The sequence below is a fragment of the Dryobates pubescens genome, chromosome 12 (assembly GCF_014839835.1).
Source record: "Dryobates pubescens isolate bDryPub1 chromosome 12, bDryPub1.pri, whole genome shotgun sequence".
NCBI lineage: Eukaryota > Metazoa > Chordata > Aves > Piciformes > Picidae > Dryobates > Dryobates pubescens.
The window spans coordinates 23,140,740-23,167,372 of record NC_071623.1 but is presented as its reverse complement, the minus strand read 5'-3'; the positions used below and the strand labels follow the sequence as shown (position 1 = coordinate 23,167,372).

At 43.7% G+C, this 26,633-nt stretch overlaps 1 protein-coding gene across 1 annotated transcript in view; it reads right to left on the bottom strand.

The window, feature by feature from the left end:
• Positions 1 to 26,633, bottom strand: part of TIAM1 (TIAM Rac1 associated GEF 1) — a 126,182-nt gene that overhangs the window by 45,518 nt on the left and 54,031 nt on the right. Inside the window, exons 4-11 of the mRNA XM_054166128.1 lie at positions 25,716 to 25,888; positions 21,759 to 21,983; positions 20,180 to 20,365; positions 17,187 to 17,333; positions 15,163 to 15,237; positions 13,997 to 14,167; positions 7,801 to 7,905; positions 3,812 to 3,893 (exon numbers count right to left, since the gene is read on the bottom strand). Coding sequence (XP_054022103.1) covers positions 3,812 to 3,893; positions 7,801 to 7,905; positions 13,997 to 14,167; positions 15,163 to 15,237; positions 17,187 to 17,333; positions 20,180 to 20,365; positions 21,759 to 21,983; positions 25,716 to 25,888 — 1,164 coding nt within the window. The remainder of the gene's footprint in view (positions 1 to 3,811; positions 3,894 to 7,800; positions 7,906 to 13,996; positions 14,168 to 15,162; positions 15,238 to 17,186; positions 17,334 to 20,179; positions 20,366 to 21,758; positions 21,984 to 25,715; positions 25,889 to 26,633) is intronic.

Genomic DNA, 26,633 nt, shown 5'->3' with positions numbered 1-26,633 from the left:
GAGATGAGCAATGGGCAATTAGAAACAGCCTCAAAATGGTCACCTCACAAACACACTTAGCCCCTCGGCAGACAAGGGTATGTGGCCATAGGCCAAGTTTTATCTCCACAGTTGTGATCTGGTAAACAATCTGAAGCAGTATTTCTGCCCCACCCTGTGCTGGTGCAAATGCTTTCACTGCCATGCGGAGCAGGGAACTCATCCAGTTGGGAAATACCTCAGTCAAGTGGGGGTGTCAGGGTGTGGGGGTGTGTACAGATACAGGTATAAATATATGCTCACATATACATACTCATTTGCATATATGGGTGAAGGTATGTGTAGCTTGTATACACAGAAGCATAGTATGAACACAGAGTTTCCAACAAGCTGAACTCTGCAGGTGCTCCACACAAGCACGTGCACTAGCACTGCATAAGAGGATGGGCAGGAGTGGGTGGGAGCAACAGCAGTTGCATAAGATGGCATCACTGCCAAAAAGATTATTATCAAACTCTGCATGGACTCTGAAACACAGGTGTGGAGAGACGGGTGGTGACCTGACAGAGCCTTTTCTTCACTGCAAAGTTTTGATGACAGGAGGACAAAAGTCTGCATCAATGAGTGCACATGGCCCCACCAAACCAGCAGAGTATCAGAAAAAATCCACCTCCAGAAAATAACCTCAACCCCCTGAGACAGACTGTTGCTCACAAAAAATGCCAGCATGTTCCCAGTGCATGCAGAAGCTGGAAGTAAAAAACATTATTGCTGGTGTGCCCTGGTTGCTGCCCGCACAAACGTTGACAAGAGGCTGGTTCCAGTGAGAGAGGCATGAATGTATGTGCTCAGGAATCAGAAACAGCATCACACTGACAGATTCAGCCTTACCAAGGTCCAACACACTGGAGGCACTCCAGGACTGCCTCTTACCAGAGGCATGCTGGTGGGAGTGGAAACACCAAGTAATCTTTCCCTGAAACACTCTGCTTCATCCTCGTTATGTCACTTGAACCCCTGGTGTGCTCTGGCACAAAGATGAAGCTCCTCCAGAGACCTGCTAATGCCTGAAGGGGCAGCTCTGCCCCCATTCCAGCACCAGGATCTCTTAGCTTGCCCAAACAGCTTGCAGAGACAGTAGATGGCTATTCACTTCTTTTATTATCTTTCTGCCAGGCTAGTAAGCTGAACTGGCCTGACATAACTGCACCTGTACTGAAAGTACTTCATCTCCCTATCTTTGACACCATGTCTGTTAAATGGAGTCAACAACACTAAGTCTACTTTGTCAGGATTAATGAATAGCTGCTTGGGAAGTACCTTGAAAATTCAAGGTGATTTACAAGTATTATTACTGCTATAGCTGGAATGTGAGCAACAGCAACAGGTAATGTTACTAATGGAGTTCATAATCTCATCCATTTTCAAAATGAAGACTTCTCTAATTCTTCTGGAGAAATCAAGGCACAGGGAATTTGGACATGTATTTTTTGAATGGGCAAGAAGGCTGCATGGAAAAATAAGTCATCATTAGAATAAAAAGTCTCTAAGCACTCTAGGCATTCATTATTGCTCTGACTGTTCCCAGCACTTGCCAAAGTGTAAGGGGCAGAGCAGCCTCCAGCACTGCCCATCTGACTGAGAACCACTCTCAAAGACAGCCCTGCTCACACAAAGACTTACACTGATGCTTAGATGCATGGAGAGTGTGTGGTCATGTTATTGATTTAGGTTCTTTTCAAAACAAAACCAGTAGCAAGAACCCTTAAGCCACCTTGTTAAAAAGAACCTATGTCAAAAGCTCTGATCTTTGTGTTGCTGTAGCTTGCCATTCTGCTGTAGCTTTCTCTCTCGATTGCAAAAGTCCATACTGATGATGCTATTACAGAGACTAAAAGAACTAAAATCTCAAATGTACCTAACATGCAGGATAGGAAAGGATCTTTAACATTCCCAGCACCAAGACCTCTCCTATGAGGACAGGCTGAGGGAGCTGGGGTTGTTCAGCCTGAAGAAGAGAAGGCTCCCAGGAGACCTAATAACCTTCCAGTACCTGAAGGGAGCCTACAAGAAGGACGGGGAGGGACTATTTACAAAGGCCTGTAGATGAGGGGTAATGGTCTCAAACTAGAGAAGAGTAGACTCAGATTGGATGTTAGGAACAAGTTCTTTACTATGAGGGTGGTGGAACACTGGTTGCCCAGGGAAGTGGTTGAGGCCCCATTCCTGGAGATATTCAAGGTGAGGCTCTACAGGGCTCTGAGCAACCTGATGGAGTAGAGGAGGTCCCTACTTACTGCAAGGGAGGCTGGACTAGATGACCATTAGAGGTCCCTTCCAACCCAAACCATGCTATGATTCTATCAACGCTCCCCTACACACATGTATTTCACACACACTTGTCACTGTATGAACACATTGTGCTGTTTATACAAGACACATACATACAGGCTACAGAAATCCTGATACCAATTAGAGTCAAAATAAGTTTTGCCATTGCATTTCAATGAGAGCAAGGTTAGCTTTTTTGGGGTGCACTTAGCATTCACTCCTTGCAGGGTCAGAGCCACTAAACAGATACAGCCCACGTCTCACACAGCTGATCTCATTTCACAAGACATGACAGTGCATAACATGGCCTTGCCCATCTATCACTTAAACAGAAGGAAAATAAATAGACAGGGAAAGCCACAATACTCCTGACTCTTGCAGTGCTTTCAGGCACAGCATAATTATTGAACCTAGGGCCATCGCTGTGCTGGTTAGTATTTCTTTCTTAAGCCTTCAATATTCAAACCGCAGTCAACACCACCACTGCTTTGCAGCAGAACTCAAATGGCCTGCAGCTGTATAATAAGCACTTTGGGGATTCAGAATTGTTCTAGTCATTAAAACAGAATATGTAGATAAACAGTGAGAAGATGCAGATTGGCTTCCTGCAGGGTAGGTTGCACAAATAACTTTAAAATACACTACAGAACTGTAATTGTCAGTCCAAAGGGCAAACTCACCAGGCTGGAGGCCTGTAACTTGAAATACTTGAAAACTAAGAAGTATGACCACCCCCCATGCAAACATTAGGGATTTTGCTGAAATTACACAGGGAGGACTTCCCCTGTGTTATGTTTTATGCACACATCTCTATGACATACCAGATTCTAGCTCCAGGAGTCCAAGGGGCATCCTCGAGGGCTGGGTGTGTGCTGTGACCTCGTTCCCCTAGCCTCAAAAATGGTAAGGTGTGACAGGGACCCACCCTGTGTGTCCCCAGTAGGAGGGAAAACAGATCAAGCAGCCTCTTCTGGGTCAGCTGCCTGGCTGCATCCCCACCATCACGTTTGGTGGAAAGAGTGATGAGAAGGAAAGCCCCCTAGAGCCTGCTAGCAGCAGCAAGCTACAGTGGCAGCCCTCTCCAAGCCCCAGTGCAGGGCCCCCACAAATGCCACGATGCAGGTGTTCATGTAAGATATGACAACTGCCAAAGGATCCTGTTTTCCACTGATGCTCAGCTGCACAACTTCTGTGGGTGGTGTTCTGAGAAACTACAAGAACAGGAAAACATTTGTCCTTTCTGCCATCATAGCTCTCATCATAGAGCTGCACATCCTACAGCTCAATCACCAGGAAAAACAGCGTTCAGTGCATTACAACTAGAACTGTCCTGCTTCAGGGCAGGGGAGCGAGCTTTCTGTGCGTGGCACAGGAATCAGATGTGCTTTTCTTATTGATTCCAACAGGCCTTTCAGGTAGACCAAATGAATAGCAAGCAAGAACCTGCTCACAACAGAATTGACTGGGTAGAAAAATAAAAACAAATCAAGGAGAAACTCACCATAAATATCCGAGGATGTGTCAGACTTCTCTATTTGAATCTGCTGCGTGATTTTCTGACAGATTTCGATTTCTTTGTACAGCTGCAAACAAAAATCCACAGAAATTTGTTACTGTGAGAGGACACATTAATTGTAATCATTGTAAATGGATTTATTATTTTTTTTCTTTTGTTTCCATTACAGGCAGGAGAAAGGGACTGTGGTTATTATTTATCAAATAGTTTCTCTCTGTATGTGTGAGATGTACTGGTAATGTCAGTAAGATTTACTAGTAGAACGCAGATAGAGAGGAAGAAGGAGTTTTACTGCCACCATTATAAAAGCAAGGATGCATCTGTTTCACTCAGTCAGTATCAGGGAGTCTGTCCGACAGCAGCCCCCTGGTACTGCTTTCATTTCTGTGCCCTGTGGATCTGCCATCCTGACACCAAAGGCAGGCAGCATATTTGGGCTGTGGCAGCTCTCACCATGAAGCTGCCAGCTGGAGCCATGGGCTCCTGGGGAAAGTCCCCTCTGGACCCAGTGTGGGGCCCAGGTCCCTGCACAGAGACATTTGATAGCAATACCAGCATCCCAGGGAGTGCCTGAGGACAGGATTTCTTCCTGACAACAGCATTGCTCCTTTGAGCTACTTCAATCCCTCACAGTGTCTCTTTTAGAAGCTTTTGGATACTAATAATATTATTTACAAAACCCAAACCCAAATTTTAAAAGATGTTATTGTTATATTTATTATTACTATTATGAGGGGGAAGATGGGGAGGGCTTATTTCTTTTTCTCAAGATTTTCCCTTCCTTGCCCTTTTTTCCTCTTGCACTTCTGGTCTCATCCAAGCACCCTTTATCAGGGCTACATTTTCCAGCAGCTCAAGTGCCTTCAACCCCACCTCATTCTACCTGCAAGACTTTTTGATGATGCCTCTAGTCCCCTGGTTCCACCTAAAAGTGCCATCCTACACAAAGCAAAAAGACTAGCACATCAAACTTCAGCCAAAACACTCTAACACTTAAACAATAAAAGGTGCTTAAAAGTATAGCTGCCTGCTACAGCACCTAATGTTAAATACTAACCCCAGAACCCTGTGTAACATTTTTTGTGTGTTTTCAAGAGACTGTCTGTACACAAAGTGTCACTGTTAATGTTTTGGAGAGGAATGGAGCATGGGTATTACATTCCCTTCTCTTATTTAAATGTATCTGATATGAATTTCCATCTCTTATTTAAACACATCTGATAGATTCTGCAAGAAAAAGGAGCATGATCCTCAGAAATTCCTTTTCTTCAGTAACATATGCCTATAAAAGCATTTCAGCAAATGGCAGACAGCTCTAGCAAAGTGACATCAACAGCAGATAATATTATAAAGACCTATTCAGGAGTCTGGAAAATAGAGGCATCAGTTTTGTTATACTGCACCAGAACATATTAACAAAACACACTGAATACAGTAACTCAGATTTTTCATGAAACTGTTGTGGGTTGAATTTGGACAAACTGGAAAATTTGCCTCTGGAGTAAATTACCAGACAAACTCAGAACTTGGAAGCAAAAGTGGAGTTATATGTACAAAAATGGACCAAAGATGAAATTATAAAAGGTAATAAAACATGTACCTATATATATATGTACATATATATTTATATGTGTACATATATATACACACATACACACACACACATATATATGTAGTTACAATTCAAAACCAATCAGAAATACCCCCTTGTACAGATTCAAACCCCCCTGGGCAGCCCAGAGGTCTACATCAAAAATCAGGCTGCTCTTGCTTCCTCTCCCTCCCCCCAGTACCTTACAGTCTAAACAGAAGACAGTTCAGCTTGCAAGGTCAAAGATAAGGCAGAAGCAAAGCAGACAAGAAGGAGCAAAGAGAAAGAGAATGAAAACTTTGTGTTCCTAAACTCTACAGGAATCTGCAGAGCCAATGAAATGAAATACATTTATCACTATTTACTTTGCTTAGCCTCTTAGAAAAATTTGTCCAGCCCCTTAACCGAATTCTCTGGAAGGAGCTAAATCTTATTTACAATTTAAGCATAGCTTTAAACTGGGATAGAAACAAGCATGCACACATACACACACACAAGCAAACACACAAATGTGTGTTGTTCCAATTTTACTACATTAGATACACCCCTGCAGCACTTATCTATATTATAACCTCTTGGCATGCTCCATAGTCCCACTGACTACAGTAGAGGTTTTGGGTTTAATTTCATTTTTCCAGAATGAACACTAACTGGTGACCATGTCAACTGAATAACCTTTCAACAGCAACCCCATGCAGTGCTACAGGTTGGGGTCAGAGTGGCTGGAGAGCGGCCAGGCAGAGAGGGACCTGGGGGTACTGGTCGATGGTAGGCTGAACATGAGCTTGCAGTGTGCCCAGGCAGCCAAGAGGGCCAATGGCATCCTGGCCTGCATCAGGAACAGTGTGGCCAGCAGGAGCAGGGAGGTCGTTTTGCCCCTGTACACTGCGCTGGTTAGGCCACACCTTGAGTACTGTGTCCAGTTCTGGGCCCCTCAGTTTAGGAAGGAGGTTGACTTGCTGGAGCGTGTCCAGAAAAGGGCAACAAAGTTGGTGAGGGGCTTGGAACACAAGTCCTAGGAGGAGAGGCTGAGGGAGCTGGGGTTGCTTAGCCTGGAGAAGAGGAGGCTCAGAGGAGACCTTATTGCTCTCTACAACTACCTGAAGGGAGGTTGTAGACAGGCAAATGTTGGTCTCTTCTCCCAGGCAGCCAGCACCAGAACAAGAGGACACAGTCTCAAGCTGTACCAGGGGAGGTTTAGGCTGGAGGTTAGGAAGAAATTCTACACAGAGAGAGTGATTGCCCATTGGAATGGGCTGCCTGAGGAGGTGGTGGAGTCACCATCATTGGAGGTGTTTAGGAGGAGACTTGATAGGGTGCTTGGTTGCATGGTTTAGTTGATTAGGTGGTGTTGGATGATAGGTTGGACGCGAGGATCTCAAAGGCTTCTTCCAACCTGGTTTATTCTACAAGACAAGCCACCACAGTCATCCCAGGCGATGAAAGCTAAAATCTGCCTCCTCTGAGGTTTAGATTTCCCCAACTATATTTCACTTCCCAGCCTTAGCACTTTCTCTCTCCCCCTTTTTTCTGTTTTTTGTCTGTTTGATAGCATTAGTGGCGAATCCCAGAACTTCTTTTCTAAATTAACAGCAGCAGCCAAAACTTTCAAAGTTTTACTTTGCATAAATAAAACAGCCACCAGTGAAAAGGATTTTTAAAAGCTTTACAGCGTGCATGTGTAAAATCACAGAATTAAAGCATGACACTAAATCTGTTTGGTCTTTTTTGTTTGGTTGCTTGTTTTAATCTCTCATTTCAAAATTACTTTGAAGTCTGCTTTTGAGATGAATGATATTGGGAAAAAAAAGCCATTTCAACTAGAGCAATTAGGGAAGTGTATTCTCACACATAACTGCAGAGCTTTTTGACCTCAACGTTGACCTTCCCATTCAGGAAAAACAAACAAACAAACAAACAAACAAACAAACAAACCCACCAACAGAACAGCAAACCAAAACAGTCAACTGCTTGTGCAGTCTTCCCCTCTTCCAATGTCAGGCAAAGTGATCCAAACAAAAAGTCCTCAAGGTTGTCTTTAAAGCTGCCAAGGACAATATGAACAACAGGAAAAAGACAACCTTGAGAGAAACTGAGCTTAAAAGCATGTTATGGTCGCTTTCACACATTAGCTGTGGCTGCTCCTTCTGTCTCCCTTCCACACAGGCACATGTGTGCACAAACACAACACTGAACACCAACACTCTCATCAAGATGAAATGTTTGGAGAGGTTACTTTACTGTAGGCCAATTTGTTCTGGTTTGCAAAGCATCTTAATTGCAAGCTAAAAAGCATAGCTCTGCATATTACAAATGTCAGATAAACACTAATTAATAGTGTCCTACCAAATGTCATTTAATTTTGCTTAGTAGGTAGCATTACCAGTTCATAGATATCCTCTTCTGGCTTTGGTATATAAAATTGGATCTGGTTTTCAATCAGGAATTTAAGACGCAGGTAGTGAGCAGAGTAATCCAGCTGGTGTGTCTGCAAGGTAAGGAGAAGAGGCTTTAGAACAGAAATGCAATGGCTCACATCATCTATAATTACAGAACAGCCTGATATTCACAGGAAAAATATGCCCCAACCTAAGAGGCCCATCATCTCCTAACCTGAGCAAGAACCTGAATCTCCTCCTCTTCCCCAGGAATAAGCATTCGTTTAACAACTACTGACCAGGACGTCAGGGGCAGTGCTAGTACTCTACGCAGCCTCTTTGGTCCTGCGTATCTGGCAGTTCTGTTCCCTCCCATGCTATTGCACAAATCAGCAAACACTATTAGAACAGAAGACTCAGAGAATACCTTTTGTAATCATGGGAAATTTAAAATCACAAGAAAGAAAGTAAAGGTTCTGCTAGCAGAGAAAAACATAACAGGAAAGCTTTTTTCTGTTTGTTTTGGGGTTTTTAGCAACTTAGTAACTCAGTGGGTAAGTATGAGGTGATAAATTGCAAGCAAGGTCAATAGATCAAAAGAGAAGAAAAAGTATGTCCTCTAAATTCCAACCAGCTCAGGATGCACTTGCTTTATAAGGCCAAAAAGAAGCCAAGAGTTGCACACTGGATTATATCCCAGTAGAAACAGGTCATACCATTTTAATGAATTAGCTATAATTAGCTGAGGATACAGCATTTGGTCTGGGAGATGTTAATGACCTTTTCTCAGCACGATTAGAAAGCTTGATTTAAGCAGAGGTTAATATAGTGTGTAATCAAAATGCATTGGAATTATGATAAACACAAAGGATGTCATTCAGGAGTTACTTTCAAACTGTTGACTAAAGCTAATGAAAAACTCCAGTGGTTCCACAAATACAGGAGGTAAATTCTCCCTGCTGTCACTTTTGAAATCCCATTATTAAATGCTTTATGCATTGGCCTTTCCATTTGACACCAAAAAAATTACCTAGGTTGTACCTAAAACAATGGCTCATCTGAAAAATTCATGCAAATATATCATTGCTGCCTTTTTATTATGTTTCTTTTAAAGCCTTGCTTATCCAGTTCAAGCCAAAAGGATGATACACCAAGACTCAGCTGACTGATCACGCAGTACGGATGATGAGTAACCTACACCGAGTGTCCTGTGGAAAAGATCACACACTGACCTAGTAAATCCTTCAGCAAATTCTCAGAGAACAGTGAATGTTTTTGTAAGTCTAGATCAGCCCATGAATGAAGAAGATAACAAAAAGACAACTCTATTGCTGCACTCTACATCAGTGCTACGGTCAAATATATCCAATTCAAAGACCAAATTACCCTCATATGAAATTGAGTATCTGAAATGGAATAACTTCCATAATCCAGTCAAATACCTACTAAATTAAATCAAGACTTTTAAGTCTATCAAGGGCCAAAATAAAAAGAGGTGAAGGTCCCTGCCCTCTCTCCATTTTTCTTTTTTGATAAGCTCTTTGCATACTTTGCTCATTGTTTACAGACTGTTTTCACTAGTTCTCTCTCTTACAAGGCAGACACATACAAACATCCCAGAAATTAAAGGGAAGCAGAGCTGGCTTCAATGGCTCAGAAATCACACAGAGGAGTCCTAGATTAGCTTCTGGTCAGATTACTTTACTGTCCCTTGACACAACCAAAGAGCACCTTGCACACCAATTAAACAAAAACACAGGCTGCATACCCCACATCCAGAGGGAAAATGTTTGAACCATTTGCAGCAAAGTTGGTTAGGAAAAAATTCTATGTGGAAAAAACATAAGGAGGTAGGCAACCTTGGTAGCTTCCTTCTGCCACCATGATGTGTGTTCTCATGGTCTCCTCAGGCAAAGCTCTTGTACACATGCTGTCTTTTATGCAACATGAGGCCATGCTTGTCCTCCAGACCTATACTGACAATCTGTATGTCATTGACTAAAGCCAGGCATTGGGAGAGAGCCCTTGTCCATAGCTGGTTATTCATGTTGCTTCCAACAGTGACTTTGAAAATCCTCCTTTTGCAGAGGAGACCCAAAGGGATGCTTTCCAGACTGCCCCAGGTCAGCAGAAATCACAACCTATTGTAGAAGGACATCAAATTATCCAGTCTGGGGCCTCCAGCTGTTGGGAGCAGGCCAAGAGCTGCCTCAGCTGCAGTGATGAGGCAGGGAGCTCATGCTCAGCCACCCTGGGCTCCCTGTGGAGCCAGGGGCATCCCACCACCAACAGTTCAGAGTCATCACCTGCCCTCGGGCAGGGGCAGGGTGCACTCACACCTGCCTGCAACACACTCTACAGCCTGAACCCTGATAACATCTTAAAAGAGCAACTTTTCCCCAAGGCAGTAGTTTGATCTTCCACCCCAGCCATCAATGACAGGGCTTCTGCCTGCTTTGATATGGGCATGGCATCAGGTGTGGAGGTGACCACCAATGCCTCCATTTTCACACATCTTTGCAGGGAGTTATGAGAAAATCCTGTGTGCTGGCCATTTCAGAGAGCAGAAAGAAGCCAAATGCAAGTTGACCAATGTTGCACTGAAGCCCTGAACTTTGCCAGAGCACAGCATCATCTAAAGAGGTCACTGGATAAAAGTCACATACATTTTTAGCCACTAATTTCTTCCAAGAAACACTGTAGGCATCGGGTGAATGCCATTTCTCCACTACATTACAGTCCCATCCAAGGTAATGAGAGTCATCACCATTCAAGCTGTGATGGCACAGGACCTGAGCAACACCATGGCTTTGCTACCTTAAAACTTTACATTGGCTAAACTGTTTCAAACAGGGGCAAGGAAAGGTCCTCTTAAAGCGGACACAGCCAGCCTGCCTTAAAAGCCCTACCATTAACCCACTTTTTTTTCTTTCCTTTTTGCTGGTCTAGCTGCATCCCTATGCTGGAAGGCAGAAGCAGAAGCAGGGCAGCTTTAATGATACTAACCTCCTTTCAAGCCCACCCAAATTACCTTTTTTGCTAAAAGGTATTTGAACAAATTTAGCAGTCCAAATAAGCTTCTTGGTTTATTTATTTCTTTCCTAATAACTCTGGCTATGTCTGGCCTAAATCAGACAGCTAAACCCCTTTAAAGCATAACGTGACAGCTTAACCAACATGCTCTTGAAGAAGAATTTACAGCCTGGGGTGTGATCCAATTCAACAGGCTTTGCATGGTGTACTGAGTCGGCACACAACTCGGACTACTCATCCATTTCAGTTCTCCTTTCTACTTAAAGCAAGGGACAGACATATTCTCTCACCTTGGCAGGGGAGAACATCATTAGTACTAAAATGACAGCACCATGGAAACGTGCTAGCCATCACTCTCTATTACTCTGGTTTCACATTTGTGTGGCTCAAAATTTTCAGTAGGGTCAATACCAGCTCAAAATCAAAGTAAGCCCACAGAGCATCAGGTGTAAGTAACTTCTCAGAAACTCTGAGCACAGACCCAGAGACCTAAGGGTTCTTTCCTCTCACACAAGTCTATTTCAAAAATGCAAATAGCAAGAAAACAAAACTTTTAAAATTCATAAAATCATAGAATCCTAGAATGGTTTGGGTTGGAAGAGACCTCCAAAGGCCATCTAGTCCAAACCCCCTGCAGTCAGCAGAGACATCCTCTACTACATCAGGCTGCTCAGAGCCATGTTGAGCCTGACCTTGAATTTCTTCAGGGATGGGGCCTCAACTACTCCTTGAGAAACCTGTTCCAGTGTTTCACCACTCTCATGCTAAAGAATTTGTTCCTAACACCCACTATAAATCTCTCTTCTCTAGTTTGAAACCATTGGCCCATTTGCTATCACTACAGAGCTTTGTAAACAGTCCCTTTCCAGCCTTCTTGTAGGCCCTCTTTGGGTACTGGAAGGTCATTATTAGGTCTCCCTGGAGCCTTCTCTTCTCCAGGCTGAACAACCCCAGCTCCTGCAGCCTGCCCTCGTAGGAGAGGTGTTCAAGCCCCCTGATCATTTTCATGGCACTCCTCTGGACCTGCTCCATCAGGCCCATGTCCTTCCTGTGCTGAGGGCCCCAGAGCTGAACACAGAACTCCAGGTGAGGTCTTACCAGAGCAGAGTAAAGCAGCAGAATCACCTCTCCCCACCATGTAGTTTCTATGCTTGATTTTTGACGTTCTTCTCTCCTCACTGGCTCTGCCTAAATCTGTATACAGTGTGTGTGTTTCTACTCAATTTTAAGACATACTATTATGCAAATGTTAGCAATGTGTACACACATGTTCACACCGATCAGTATTGTCCAGAGGAAACAATTTGATGCATACACTCTGGCTTCTCCTGCCTTCCAAGTGATGTTATTAGTTAAGTCTTAGGAGAAATCATTGAGAAACCACTTCAAAATACACTTTAATCTTTCCTTCCTCCAATCTTAAAAAGTGGCACAAAGCAGCCTCCAAAACTTAACTTGCTGTATGCTAACAAGCAACAATGTTAGTAAAATAACACATTTTCTACAATGACTTGAGTGCGTTTAATGTTCTCCAACATAATAACCAAGCTCAGTTTAATAGCACAGACAGATTTTACCACATCTACAAACATGAAGAGGTTTATATGAAATGTAGATCTTGAAATGTTTACTGTACCAGAACTTGACTGGTTCTCAGATGGCAGATGGCAAACTGATGTGAAATGATGTGGATCAGATATTAAAGGGGGGGAAAATGAGCTGAATGCAAGAGACAGAAGAAAGAGATTGATTATTAAATGCTACAGAAAAGAAGACATCCATCAGTGAAACTGATCAGACTGAAAATCCTTACAGGAAGAAAAGAAACAGATAACAGCTCTTGAAAAAACAAACACTCACCCACCTCCCCTGCTCTTTACACACCACCACCCACAACAATCACACAGTGAGAGACCTGCTGAAACCAGGGGAGCTACACCAATCTATTCAATCTAAGGATCTGGCCCACTGAATTAATCACTCTTATCCAAAGGAAAACATAAAACCTAAAAATAAATCATTACAAATAATGCATCATCCAGCTTCCTTATTCTGCCTCTCTCACAAAAATGTCATCTTTTCCTAAATACAATGAAGAGCTTTCACAAGCTACAGCACTCTTTAGTAGTGCACCTGGCAGAGAGATGAGCAGACTGTATAATTATTGCAAACAAATGCTCTTCTCTCACCTTCCCTCTCTTTGGAAGCATGTGCAACATGTTCTAAAAGTCCCTGAAGTTAAGGGTTTAATAGTAATAAATGTTTTCTTTTCTTTTGTGGTGGTTGCACAAAAGACTCACTTTTCAGAACAGCACATGACACAAGTTTGGTCTAGCTTGCAGTCAGCCAGTTAGCAGAAAACATACATTATGGAGCTGCCAGAACTAAAAGCTTGTATTTAATTTGTCAAAGATTTCAACTTCACTGCTGAGATGTAGCTCTTTTTAATGGCCAGATGCCTTTGATGCTTCATCTTGAAAAGAAATCCAGGTGGTTTTTCTCCCACTCCCCCAAATGTACATAAAAGCTTTCCTCTCTCATCCCTCCTGCCACCTACACGAGGTGAGTCTGACTACACAATACAGACAGCAAACACAGGCACCTTCTCCTACTCCTGATACCACTGTTTATTCCATGCCTTCCTCCTCCGCACCAGCTGGAGGGGAGGAAGCAGCAAGGGGAAGGAAGGAGGAACAGCACCTGGAAGCAGGACAACCTGGCACCTGGGAAAGGGTGAGATCACCCCACTTGCCTGGCAGAGGAGGGAACAGGCCCATGGAAGGACTTGGCAGAGGTCAGGCCTAGACAGGGTGACTGCACTACCATGCTATGGAACGTACAGTGAAAGGAAGCAAGCTGGGAGCCAGGATGTTGGGAGGCAGGAGAAAGGTCCTGCACACAGCTTGGCCTCCAGTGGAGGAGAAGTGGGTGGGTGAGTTTGTGAGAGGTGGCAGCAGAGGCAGAGTCAGGGTGTAAAGGCACTTCAGAGGCTCATGCACAGTGGCCAGAGTGGAAAAGGCAAAAATTAGCCTGCCTTCTTCTCCCTACACCATGCCAAACTTAGCTCCAGCTCTAGGAACTTTTCTTGTGTGGTGCTAGCATGAAAATTTCAGGGCTCTGGGCTGCAGACACTTCTACCGGGCTCCAGAGCACGCTCACAGCTGTTACCTTGCAAATCATTTCCAGGACATCCCGTGTGGTGTCCCCAGGACGGATGACGGTCAGGGCAGGCTGGTTGTTCGGCAGGCAGAACCAAGAGGGCGTGAAATACTCGTGAACCCAAATATCACAGTCGGGGTTGTGCTGATGGACACTGCTCAGCGCCACTTCTTTTTCCCTCTAAACAGACAAAATCCATTATGACTCTACCAGCCAAAAACAATCTCCCTCTTCATCAGTAACAAGTGTAAGGAACTTTATGTGCTGTATCAAAAAGCCCTCTTACAGAAAAGACATTTTATTCATAAGCCTAGATTGAGGGCTTGTCTAGACAAGCAATTTTACCTGAGCAGTATAAAGTGTGCCTTCCCATGCCACCCACACAGCTACACTGGTGCAAGGCACTTTTCCTGGGATTTCATCCTATGGCTGTTGGGAAAGCCAGGAATTCAATGAAAAATAATAGTGATAAAACAAAGACTTCACATTAAATGCACTGTGCTTCTGGGTAAACCAATCCAAGGCCAACAAAACTGTCATAGATAATACAGTTCCTCTACCTAGCAATGTTAAAACAGCAAATCTTAGCACTTAATTTGAATTTCCAGGCTTTTACACATCTGAGTTGCATCCCAAGCTTTAAATCCCCAGGAAGTGATGGAGCTGCAGAATCCAAGTGGGCTCACACAGCAAACCCCATATTCACTACATGAAAAATGTGTCTCTTAGCACTGTCTTAATGCTGTTTCATAGCCAACTTTCTCTGGGGAAAGAGAAAGCAGTTGTAATTATGGCTGCAGATGCAAAAGCTCACAGAAGCACATCAGTACAAACAGAGAAAGTCCTCTGCTTCATAGCTGTGCCAACCCTCAATTATGAAAACCCCATACTGCTGCCACAAGGAGGTATCTTCCAGAACCAGCAGCCTCCAGGTCCTCCTGTGGGCAGACATTTCCCTAGTGTGCAGTGCTAACACCCCTCTGGGGCTGGCACCCCCAGATGCCAGAATACAGTGAACCCTTTTGATCACATGCAACCAGCTCAAACCCTTCCAGAGGAGCTGCAGCCTCTCCTCTGCCAGAGGCTCCACGTCCCTTGCATCCCAGAGTCGATGCTGCATTTAGGCTGGCTGCAAAGGCAGGGTGAAGGAGGCAGCTGGAGAGCTGCTGTTTTACCTTGCCATCTGGGACCGTATCATCAAAGATTCCTTCAAGAGACTTCTTTACTGAATCAGCTCCTTCACCAAATACCTGAGGAGAAACAGAGTGACTCTGCTTTAAAACATGAAAGCACCTCTGCACCGCCTGCAGCACACACACTGTCTATCTCACACACAGCATGGAAACCAAGCTAAAAACTATAAACATTAATCTCAAACACAGAAAAAGAAAATATCAGCTTGTTAAAAGGGAAGGGGGAGTGAAAGACAAGCTGGTGACATTGCATCATGCTGAAAAAATAGAGACAAATTTTTCTTAGTGGTCTGTAACTGACTTGGTAGAGCTGGACAAATTTTATCTTCTCTTGTGCTGTTTCCAATCCTATAAGGTGGGGGAAATGAAGGCTTCTCCACCTCTCCTAAGGCAGAGAAATCAGAAGGGCTCCACCTCTGGCTGGTTTTGAAATAAAACAGATTTCAAAAAGTACTTTGCAAGCATTCAAGTACCCCAAGTCAGTGCTACCCTTCTCTAATGAAATAAGAGCTGGTAACCCAGAACAAGCCAGAGAGCCAAAATCAACAGGACTCTGTGCAGGAGGAATGACAGAGTGAGAACTGAGATTATTTACAGTATCCACCCCAGATGTGCACAGGACTGCATCAGACAGTCAAACAGTTGTTAGTGCAGCACAAGCTTTTCAGTGACACTGAAAAGTTCACTTTCATAGTTCCACATCAGCACAGCTTGATGATCAAGTTGCTGGGTTTGGCTGTTAACTATTCTGTACCTAAAATGAAGCAGAGACAATGCAGGACAGGAGAAGGTCACTGACCTTTTAAGGTTTTACAGTTTACTGTTTTAATTTGGCAATAGTTTGCATGCTACTATGCATGGGCAGGAGAAATGTGTTCAGGCACTACATTTAGACATTCTGCTGCTTTCTCAAAACTTCACTTTTTCTTTGACTCTCTCCAGTATCACTTTTCTTTAAACTGGAACAAAATCTCTTTTTGTGCCTCTGCTTATTGGGGAGTGAGGTGGCTACTGGTGGGGGGTGGGGAATGTAAAAGAGGTGGGGGAAAAAAAATGAGTTCAGGAATAGAAGACAGGTCTGAAGACACAGCATGGGCAGGATCCTAGCTCAAGACAAGGGACTGTGCTTGATTTGAGGTACATAAGTACAAAGCTTTTAATGTCTCATTAAAAACAAGATAAACAAATTTTCAGCATTCATCCTCTGCTAAACACAACAAACACCCACTGCTGCTCTAACAGAACGAAGGAAAAAATCACAGGGCACAGAACAACATGTGTCCCAATCCTTTCTCCCCTCAAAAAGTGAAAGACGAGAAAGAAAAGCCTACATTTCCTGCAATTAGATGAGGTATGAGTCTCAAAAACTGAAAGCCATAATTAGGGATGTTTGGAAAGAATAACAGGGAAGCACCTTCCCACCACATTAAACCACGTTTTCTAGAGAGAGATCTGGGCAGTGACTTGTTGGAAACAGTACAGCTTTTGCAGTTTAGAAATCTGAAGCAAAACAAGGACTGTTCCTACTAAATGCAGAGCTTTTTGTTACTTGAGCAAGTTTTCCCCTAACTCAGCTACATTTTAAATCTTCTACAAACTCCTAATGTTAAAGAAACAAACAAGTCTGCACCTTTTTTTTTCCCCCTTCAAAAGTCATATTTACCTTACATTTCTGCTTTGTTAGTCCTGAGTTTAGGGAAGGTAATGCCAACAAAAGCAGTAGCAGCAGAAACCAAACAACAGGAGAAATCAAATCAATTTGGCTAAAGAAGGTGCCAGTCCCAAACCTTGTTTGCTAGGAGCTGCTGTATATTTATCTGTAATTACAGTCACTGATTTTTGAAGAGGATGTGGAATGAGATGACTACAGGCCATGAAAGACTAAACAGGCAAGGCCAAGGTTAGCTGTGTAAGTGCCTGATGCAAGTGACTCTCCAGGAGCTGCCTTCTGCACGCTAACAAACAGACCTTGAAAACAACAACATCACAAACTTCCACACACTTACCTGATTAATGCTTGGCCTCCCTTGCTTTTTCTTTGAGGTAGTATCCAGCCCCCAAAGAGAAGAAAACCTGCTTCTCCTTTTACTGGCAGACCTGGACATGGCCTGTGTCCTTCTCCTCACTCCCGACTCCCCTGTGCGAGCTGCCACCTGTCAAAGCCACATGGTTTTAAACTGAAAGGTTGCAGCATCCCACTGCCCCATGGCTTACATAATCCAACAGTAGAATCTGCTTTGGAAAAAAAAAAGGCAAATACTACAGCAACGATGTGTTTTCACAACAGGGACAATGGTGATGTTGCCAGGCTACCTCCTTCTCACTGCCACTTAACTCACTTCTGCCAACATCAAATATCAACAATTAAATGGATAGTACCACTCCCCCAATTCTTTGCCATTGAATCTGAGGCATTCTGAACCAACCTGATCATCACAGAGTAAAGCCTCAGCAACAGAAACAGTTTTGGGTTTTTGCTTTTTTCCTTTTCTTTTTTTCCCCTCCCCTTCCTAACAATGTTTCAAAGCTGGACACACAAAGCATGAGACTTCCAAACTTGCATGTTGCTTCTGAAATACCTCTCTTTCCTGTTTCCCATGGAAAGCACTCTGGGCATCCTGGAACTGACTTGTAATTCCTACAGGGCTGGATAAAGGCTTGCAAATAGCTCAAGGTATTTAAAGCCTGCACTTCCCTAAAGATAGCAACATTTGAAGGAGAGAGCAAAACACAAGGGGGGGGGGGGGGGAAATAAGGGAGTTTCAATGACCCTTTTGATTAGAGCAGTGTTAACTGCCTGGGCACTTAAAAAATGGCCTGTGGCCACCCCATTGGAACTTAAAGATATTTGCCTTTACCAAGACCAAATATTTGGGGAGCGTTTCCAAAATGAGGAACCTCTGCTAGAAATTAGTGCAACATTAGTCAGAGGTGAAGTGTTTAAGCTGAAGTTTAAGTAGGTTTCCCAAGTGGAGGTAGCCTTAGGAGAGTAAGCTCCTCTCCTGCAAAAAAGGGAGTGGTAGGAGATGGCAAGTATGAACATCAGCACCAGGTGAAGCTAGACAGACACACAGACAGACCCACCCTACCGACTCGGCCGTACACTTCCTGGAACACCTTTGTACAGGATTCCCACAACCGAAACCAGCTAAGTGTGACTGTCATTTGGCAACCCCAGTGGGAACACCTGAATCTCTGAGTGATGCCCCAAGCTATAAAGATGATAAACTGGTTGTTTGGGTGCAGCAGATAAAAACACTCGTATAAAGACAGGATGAGCTGAAGGCTGGCCGCTGGTGTACCCAGGGAACTGTCGCTGTACAAATAATGGCGGTCCTCCTTGAGAAACATGGAGAAACCAAGGAAAAGGAGAACTTAAACACTACTGCAAGCACCTCCATTTCCACAGCCTGGACTTGTGAGATATTTCCTACTTGTACCTGGGACATTTGTGCAGAGGCACCTGGCAGACTTAGCACGAACTCTGACTAGCATGCTAGGGAATATCTTCAGGAGAGCTAGAGATGCCATGCTATCTCCATGCAGCCCCCAGCTCGAGTCTGAGACTCACTGCAGCATCTCCACGCTACTGAGGGCAAAGGAGGACACGACAGAAGAGAAGAAAGCACGTGTCTTTTCAAACACAACGCATTCAAAACAGTTTTTTTTCATTTGGCTCTCAAGAGACACCAGCATGAAGAAGCAGACTGTTTTTCAGGCCAACGCTCAGCGCTTTGCTAGATGCAAAAAAAGAAGCACAAATGCAAATTACAGCCTGGCACTTAAAAAAAAAAACCACATAAATCCACCAGCAATTATCAGGATGATGACGCTCGTCTCTTCAAGTATAAAAGAATAACAACGCCCCTGACTGAACTACAGCTCTGGATTCAACTGAAGGGTACAGCTGACATCTACAAGACAACAGTGGAGCTCAGCTATTTCTGTGAAGCTTCAGGAGTCCAAGCAGAAACTACAGGAAGTTGATTTAAACTCATTAAAAGCCTATCACTGTGCAATACATTTCCTTGGATTTTTACAGACTGGGCTGTTACACGAACTTAAGCAAACCTTTTAAACATTATTTGCCACGTAAGTAGCATAGAAGAACATTTTCCCTCCTCCCCCCTCAAAAACATCAGATGTTGACAACAGGAGACTGGATATTAGGTAGTAATGGCTGCTTGCCCTGACAGCAGACCACTGATCTCATCACCTTTGCTCTCCCTCTTGCTTAAAACTGGCACCTGAGGAACTGTGTGCAGATGGTTTAGGGCTGAACGTCGCCGAGCCCTGGCCCGCGCTTGACCTGGCGCTGGGGAGGTTTAGGCTGGAGGTTAGGAAGGAGTTCTACACAGACAGAGAGATTGGCCATTGGAATGGGCTGCCTGGGGAGGTGGTGGAGTCACCATCACTGGAGGTATTCAGGAGGAGACTTGATAGAGTGCTTGGTTGCATGGTTTAGTTGATTAGGTGGTGTTAGATGATAAGTTGGACACGATGATCTTGAAGATCTCTTCCAATCTGGTCTATTCTATTCTATTAGGTTAGTGGTTTAATCCATATGGTAGAAAGCAAGCCATGTTCAAGAAGGTGTAAGCCAACAACACATGCTAAGGGCATCATACTAATTCCCATTGACTTCACAGGATTTTTGGACCAAGTCCATGGACAGACATTAGACATGAGATGAGCCTGGTCTTGTAATAAGAACATCTGTTTATAGAACTAATGTTTATACTGTAGATCTGGAAATTCTAAAAAGTCATGTGTTTAGGAGAAACATTGTGCTCCACTTCCATAAGGCTACAGCTTGCAAAGTATCTGCTTCTTAATCTATAGATGCACGCCTCTTTCGGGAAGCAGAATATTCTGCACGCTAAGGTAAGGGCTCACTTCCCAGGTACAGACTGCTGTTTGTCAACATGATCTCTGCATCAGATACATGAAGCCATTTGCAGGTTGGCAAAGCTGACCCCTGGCCTCTATTCAAACTTACCAGTGCATGAAACGAGGAGACTGAAAAGATTCCCAGGCGGCCCATTGCAACTTTTGTTGGACGGCTGGCAAAAGCGAGCAGTCTTTTAGGGTTTGGGAGCTCCCCTCCTTGGAGACTAGCCAAGTAACAGCGGTACCGAAATAGGTCCATCTGGAACTGTTCAAGATTTTGTTCCCAAACAAAGATCTATGCACAGTGAAGATTGAGACACGTGAGAAGTGGAGAGAAGGAGAAAAAGGCAGGTAAATACCTTCAAAAAATTCCACTGTTTCCAGTAGCACACATTTGTCACCGATGCTCATCTCACTCAAGAGCCCTTGATCCCCCTTCTTTCCCACTCTCCCCAACCCTCTCAACTCCCAAAAGGACACAAGTAATAAAATAGTTTTCATTAGATGGAAAACAACTTTTTTATACATTCATGGCAGAAGTCTTCTCCTGAGACAACTGCTCCTTTGATACAGCGTTAATTAATGGGATTTAAATGTCTTTGTGTTCTAGGACTCTTTTCTAAGCAGTCCCTTAAGAGACTTCCTTCATGCATCAAGGGCGTCTGAGAAACAAGAAGACCAAACCCTACCAAATTCTACATACAGAGCACCCCAAACCAGCAGCTGCAGCAGCAGCACTGCTGTAAGCATCAACAGAGCTTGCCATACTTGAACAAGCATAGTACACTGGGGATAATTAATCTTATCAGTGGATGAGTGCTATAATCAGCCTATGTAAGGGCTTTAAATAATTCAAATTGCTGATAGGAAACAGTTTCAGTGTTCAGAAAAACTCAGTAATATAAAGAGAGAGACTGCTCTGCTTCCTCACTCTTGACTGACAGCCTTTGAGTGAAGCCCCTTCAATGGAGACAAGTATCTTCCCCTTTTACACCCCCTCTTCATGGGCTTGCACGAGGTAGGAAATCTCTTTAGCTTAGTGCATGATGGCCCCAGCCATTCCCTATGGTTTGCATTACAGGCGCATTTGGCAGCCGTGGTAAAGAGCTACAAACTAATGAAACAGGAGCCATATGTTAGTTTCTTAAAATAAGGTGGTACTGCAGCAGCAGGAGAGACATCTGCTCTAGGCTCTCTGCTTCTGAAATACAGCTATGTTGTCCACTTGAAGTCAGAAGGAGCGATCTCAAGGGGCAGCCAGGGCTGCAGCCATGAGGTCATTGTAACAGGCAGAAAACAGCACAAGAACCAGCCTCTTCCATGCCTAAGACAACAGCAAAAGCAGCATTTGTTGGTCTACAACCAGCTCCTCCCTAAGGCATACTACTGCCGTGGCTTGGCAGCTTCTTCACGCCCCTAAAGCCCTCACTCAGCCTCTGAGTGGCTAGACAAATCTCTTGCATGGAGGCCAGGGCAGCCCACACTGAACCTTAGTACATGCTGTGTGGAGAAATGGTGCAGCCAGGGCAAGCCAGCACAGCTCTCCTGCAAACATGTCCTGCCTGCCCTGGGGAGCTCAGCCAGCACACACACACACAGCATAGTGGGAGGAGACAGGGATACTGTCAATCTGAAGAATGCCTTCACTCTTTGCTAGGGATTTATTTCACACAAGCAAGAGAGATTACTTGATCCAGTATGGTCTTCTTCTTTTTGGAATCTGTAACTGAGGACAGTTGCATTTCACCCATTTTCTTCATCTTCTCATCCATATCAATCTTCTGCTCCAGCTTTTTTATCTCTGTTTTCAGAAGTTTGACAGTGTCCTCTTTGTGGTGCTGCCTTGCCACTGCTGTGGCACAAGCAGAATGGATTGCTGTGATCCAGTTCTCCAGTTCAGTTTGGCTAGAGGTCTGGAGAGAGGGAAAGAGGGGAAAAAGAAGTCAGCATCCTCTTTAAAATGAATTGGAGATTAACAAATGCAACTCAAAGGGGTTTCCTTTCCCTTTGATCTTATGATTCAAAGCCTTAAATCGACTGATGAGAGATGTGATAAAAACCACAGGCCATTTTTAAGTCAGCACTTGGGCATTCGGCACTTAGGATTGCACCTGTATCTGTCTGTGTTTCCAAGCAAGGTCTTAGGAATCACCTTCCTTGTTCAGTGTAATGTTGCCGGAATTTGTAGCCCAAGACTTATTGACATTGTCTAAATCCTCTAATTCCTTAAGTCAAGGAACATACCAGCCTCTGTGCTCTTCACAGCATAGAGAGCTTTTTTAGCATGCATCAGTTAGTAATAAACTGATGGCATAAAATGTGACCATGATACTTATGAGTTGCTTTATTATGTTGCATTGACAAACAAGTTTGCCACTTATGATGGTGCCAAATCACTCTGGACAAAAATGTTGCTATCCTTAAAGGCAGGTTCTTCATAGTTTTCACAACTGTGGTACTGTCCCTTCCTGTGCATCCTGTAACAGTTTAGGAATAAGGAATGTTCAAGGCCACGTTGGATGAGGCTTTGAGCAACTGTTGGAGATCTAGATCGTGGAACCAGATGATCTTAAGGTTCCTCCCAGTGCAACCCATTCTGTGATTTTATAATTCTATGAGAATCATCAAGGCTGGAGCATGGCACATGAGTACATTCCCATTAGAGACAAAGAACAAAGAATATTTCAAAGTGTTCCTTTTCCAGACTTTCAACATAAAAAGCAAATCTTAGCTGTCCTATTAAACTTTATTCCTTTTTACAGTAGGTTGTAAAACTAAATTTACAGCCAACTCATAGAGTCACAGCAGAGTTTCTCTGAGTGTCAGCTTTTAGCAGTAACCACACTGGCATTTGGCTTGTGGCTGAAAAAGCAGCAAGGTGCCAAACCACCTTGCTCTAATTAAACTTTCTGATGGTACCTATCTATTAATAGACAGCACAGTATGACTTCTCCAGTTGCCAGGATAGACAAAGAAGGTCACTCTTGCTGCTGTCCTGGTGGTCACAACTGGTCAGGTTCTTTGCCGTGGTAATAACATCACCAAGCTCTCATTCACAGACAGGGTCTTACAACGTCTTATTGCCACTGCTGAAGACATGTTGAGGCCCTCTTGCTGAGGCATTTCTGATAAAAACAACTGTTTGCAGATGGGGGACCCATTGCCTACAGCCAGGTCATGAAACCTAGCCCCCAACAGAGCAGACAGTAGCACTGGGCTTACAATGAGATGGTATGTTTTGATAATTCTTAGCAAAACCATCATAGCAAAAGGTTCCTCTTATTAAATTTCAACATCTTATCTGTATACCATTAGAATCAACTTCCCTTTTTGTTTAAAAAAAGAATCTGGAAAGAATTTCAGGAACTGAAGGCTCTCCTGATAGATGAGTAGGCATGGGGAATCACTCCACTTCTCAACAGAAGGGACCACATAAACAAGCTGCAAACATCTGATACATAAGTATATGGTGTCACATGTTGCTCCAAGCTCCTGGAAAATGCATGTGACATCTGCAAGTAATGGATTTGTGTAGGCATGATAAGAACTGACTGAGCAAGGAATCATCGTGTAGGAGGTATGTGATGTCTCTAGGTGCAATGCAGTGGGAAGGCTTGTTAAAAGATGTCCAATATCAGTACACATTACAAAGCAACCCTATTTTTCTCCCCAAGCACACAGTCTCCATAGGACAGAAATAGTCTCCTGGTTTCTTCTCATCAAAACCACTACTACAGCAGTGTGTGATGTGTGGATGGATGTGTATGACAGGAGCAGTTAAGTAACACGTGGTCAGCTGCTCTGAGCGCAGCGGAGCAAGCCCTACAGCACAGTCACTCACACATTACTTCCACCAGGGCAGCTGGTTTCTTTCACTTCTCCCCAAAACCATTCCTCCTTTCTCTTCTGCTTCACTAGCAATGTATAGGTTCTATGGCAGAAGAGATACATCAAGGAAAAATTCCTGCAAGGCAGTCTAAATTATTTTCATTGAAAAGGTTCATTTTTTATTTTTCCCACAAAGTTACATGAAAATCTACCCATGGCATAATGACAGAGTGCTTCTCATCAATAGCACCCTGTGTGGCCACAAAAGAAATAACGTACTGAATGTGAACTTTTCAGTATTTAGCCATCCCCTGGCATTAGTTTTATGACAATTGAGGTTTTTCCTTAGTAAACTGCATGGGAAAGACTTTACAGCCCGGATCGTTAGATCGAGAGGAAGTGGTGCTCCACAACCTTTCAAGCACAAGCACCACACTTACCACCTGGATGAACTTATCCAAGTGGCAAAACGCATATGCCCTGCCCATGAAAGGCATAAAGCAGAAAGGAGCAGTGCAGTCTTACACTAACAGCTGAGGAAAATTCAGATTAAGGTGGCAGAAAAGCTAGTCTGAGAAAAAGCAGAAAAAGTTGCTTGTTTGTTTTGGGTTTTTTTCAATATGCAATCAGATATTCAGTCTCTTCAGGAGGTAAGCCAGCACCACTTCCTTGGAGTCAGGATGGTTTGCTGTTTTTTCCTTTATTTTGCACTAGTTTGAGACTCTAGCCTCCTGTTTAGCACAGCCACAAGGACCTATAAGACAATGTCACTTAAAAGATGTGCTCTGTAGTACAGGGTAGTGATGATGGGGGAGGGGGAGGGTGTATATCCTACCAAAGAGTAGTTTCAGGTTTAAGAAGGCAAAACACTCTGAATACCTTGTCAAAGGAAAGGGAAATAATTAAGGGATTCTTCTGGTGAATAAAACTGAATCAAAAGAGGAAGAAATGGCACCACTGGAGCACAGGCTGACAAGTACAAACAAAAGCGTGTGACACCTTGATTAGTGACAACTTGCTGTAAGGAAGTAGAACGCCAAATCCTAAAAATCACTCAGGGAAGCAGTAGTTTACCAAAATACAGAAATCTCTCTCAATGAAACACATCAGCTAATGTATGGACTTTGAATAACATACTGGGTTATTATTTTTTTTTAATGTGCCCTATGCAATTTCTGTTTTCTGACTAAAAAAAATGAAACACACAATTTTAGCCTCCTCTTGGGCAACAGCAAGATGCTGACTAAGGTTTGTACAAATACTGGAGGGGGAACTAGGTTTTGCAGCACCACTGGGTGAATATATGGAGGTCTAAGTATCCCTTTGCACTTCAAACTCCTCCTGGTTTTCTAAACCCCTTGAGCCTCTCCATAAGGTCCCACTTTTGATATGTCTTTTACAAGACACAGGCTGTGTTACAGCACATTTAATGCACTATTGTATGTCCTGTGTGGTAACTGGCCTGGGCTGTATGTGATAAGCATGTTGGCAAACCATGCAAAATTCTCAGTTTTTACAGGGATGTAACAATCTTTCTTAATTCTTAGGTTTTTTTCCAACCATCTACACAAACAGGGACCAGTCAGTCAATAAAAAGAGCAGATCTGTAAGTGATTCACTTGGGGAGCTGGGTCTCTTGAGTGTCTGTTACTGGATATATTGTGTCCTTCCTCTTGCACTGCCAGAAGAAAATCCCAAACCTACTGGAGTTCAGCAGGATTCTTCACTGATCTGAGCCAGAGCTAACATATCCTCCTTTGCTGGTGGGATGAAGGAGAGAAAAAAAGCACTTTGTAAAACCCTCAAATCAAACCAACCTGAAAGAGGAAAGCATCCCCAAGGGAGTTGCTGAGACAGAAGACATAGTCCTTCTTGGGGTGTTCAGGCACAGCTTGCACTATGCTGTTTTCCACCCAGACTGCATGCTTTGGGATGCTGTTGTGGTCAATGCCAGATCTGCCATCAGTCTCATAAAAAAACAACGTGCATCCTAGAAGAGATGATTGTATATTAGCAAGCAACACATTTAAATGCAGCATTCTCTGTTCAGTGCTAATACGATTCATCTATGCAGCGCTAATACTTGGGACCATAAATCATCCGTGAAACTGTCACAGGGACGAGGGAGGATTTGCCAGGGCCTGTTCAAGTTTTCAGCCCCACAGCAGAGAGCACCAGGAGTGACCCAGTTGGCCTGACAAGACAGTGGTTTTTAGACTGTGGGGGAATGCCACAAGCTGTGTGGTGCACCAAGCTGTGCACTAGCAGGGCCATTCTATTTGCCTTATGACTGCTGAAACAGCCGCAGACAAGAGCAGAGAAGGGGTCACAGGTGGTAAAATACAGCCCCAGATAAGAAATATCACTTTAAGTCCCGAAGTGGGGACTTAAAGCCATCCTGTCTCACTGAGGGGACCAAAAGGATGACACAGGTATGATAGCTGTCTCCTCTGGCTGTGCCCAGACAGCTGTGAGCCAGTCAGCTGGCACTCTGGAGCAGACAGGCCCCCAGGCAAAACCTCCATGGTCCTTCCTCTGCCTCCTGCAGCTGTTAGCTGCTGTAGTCCCTGCAAGGCAAAGATCGAGTGATTTAATTACTGAATGCAGATGAGTAACTGAAAGAAAAATGGCCTGGAATGAGCTGTGCTTGCTGAAAGACTGATGTACACAAAAACACCAACAAATAAACAAAGAGCATAAACTAAATCCTTATTCCACTATTAACATTTCATCTC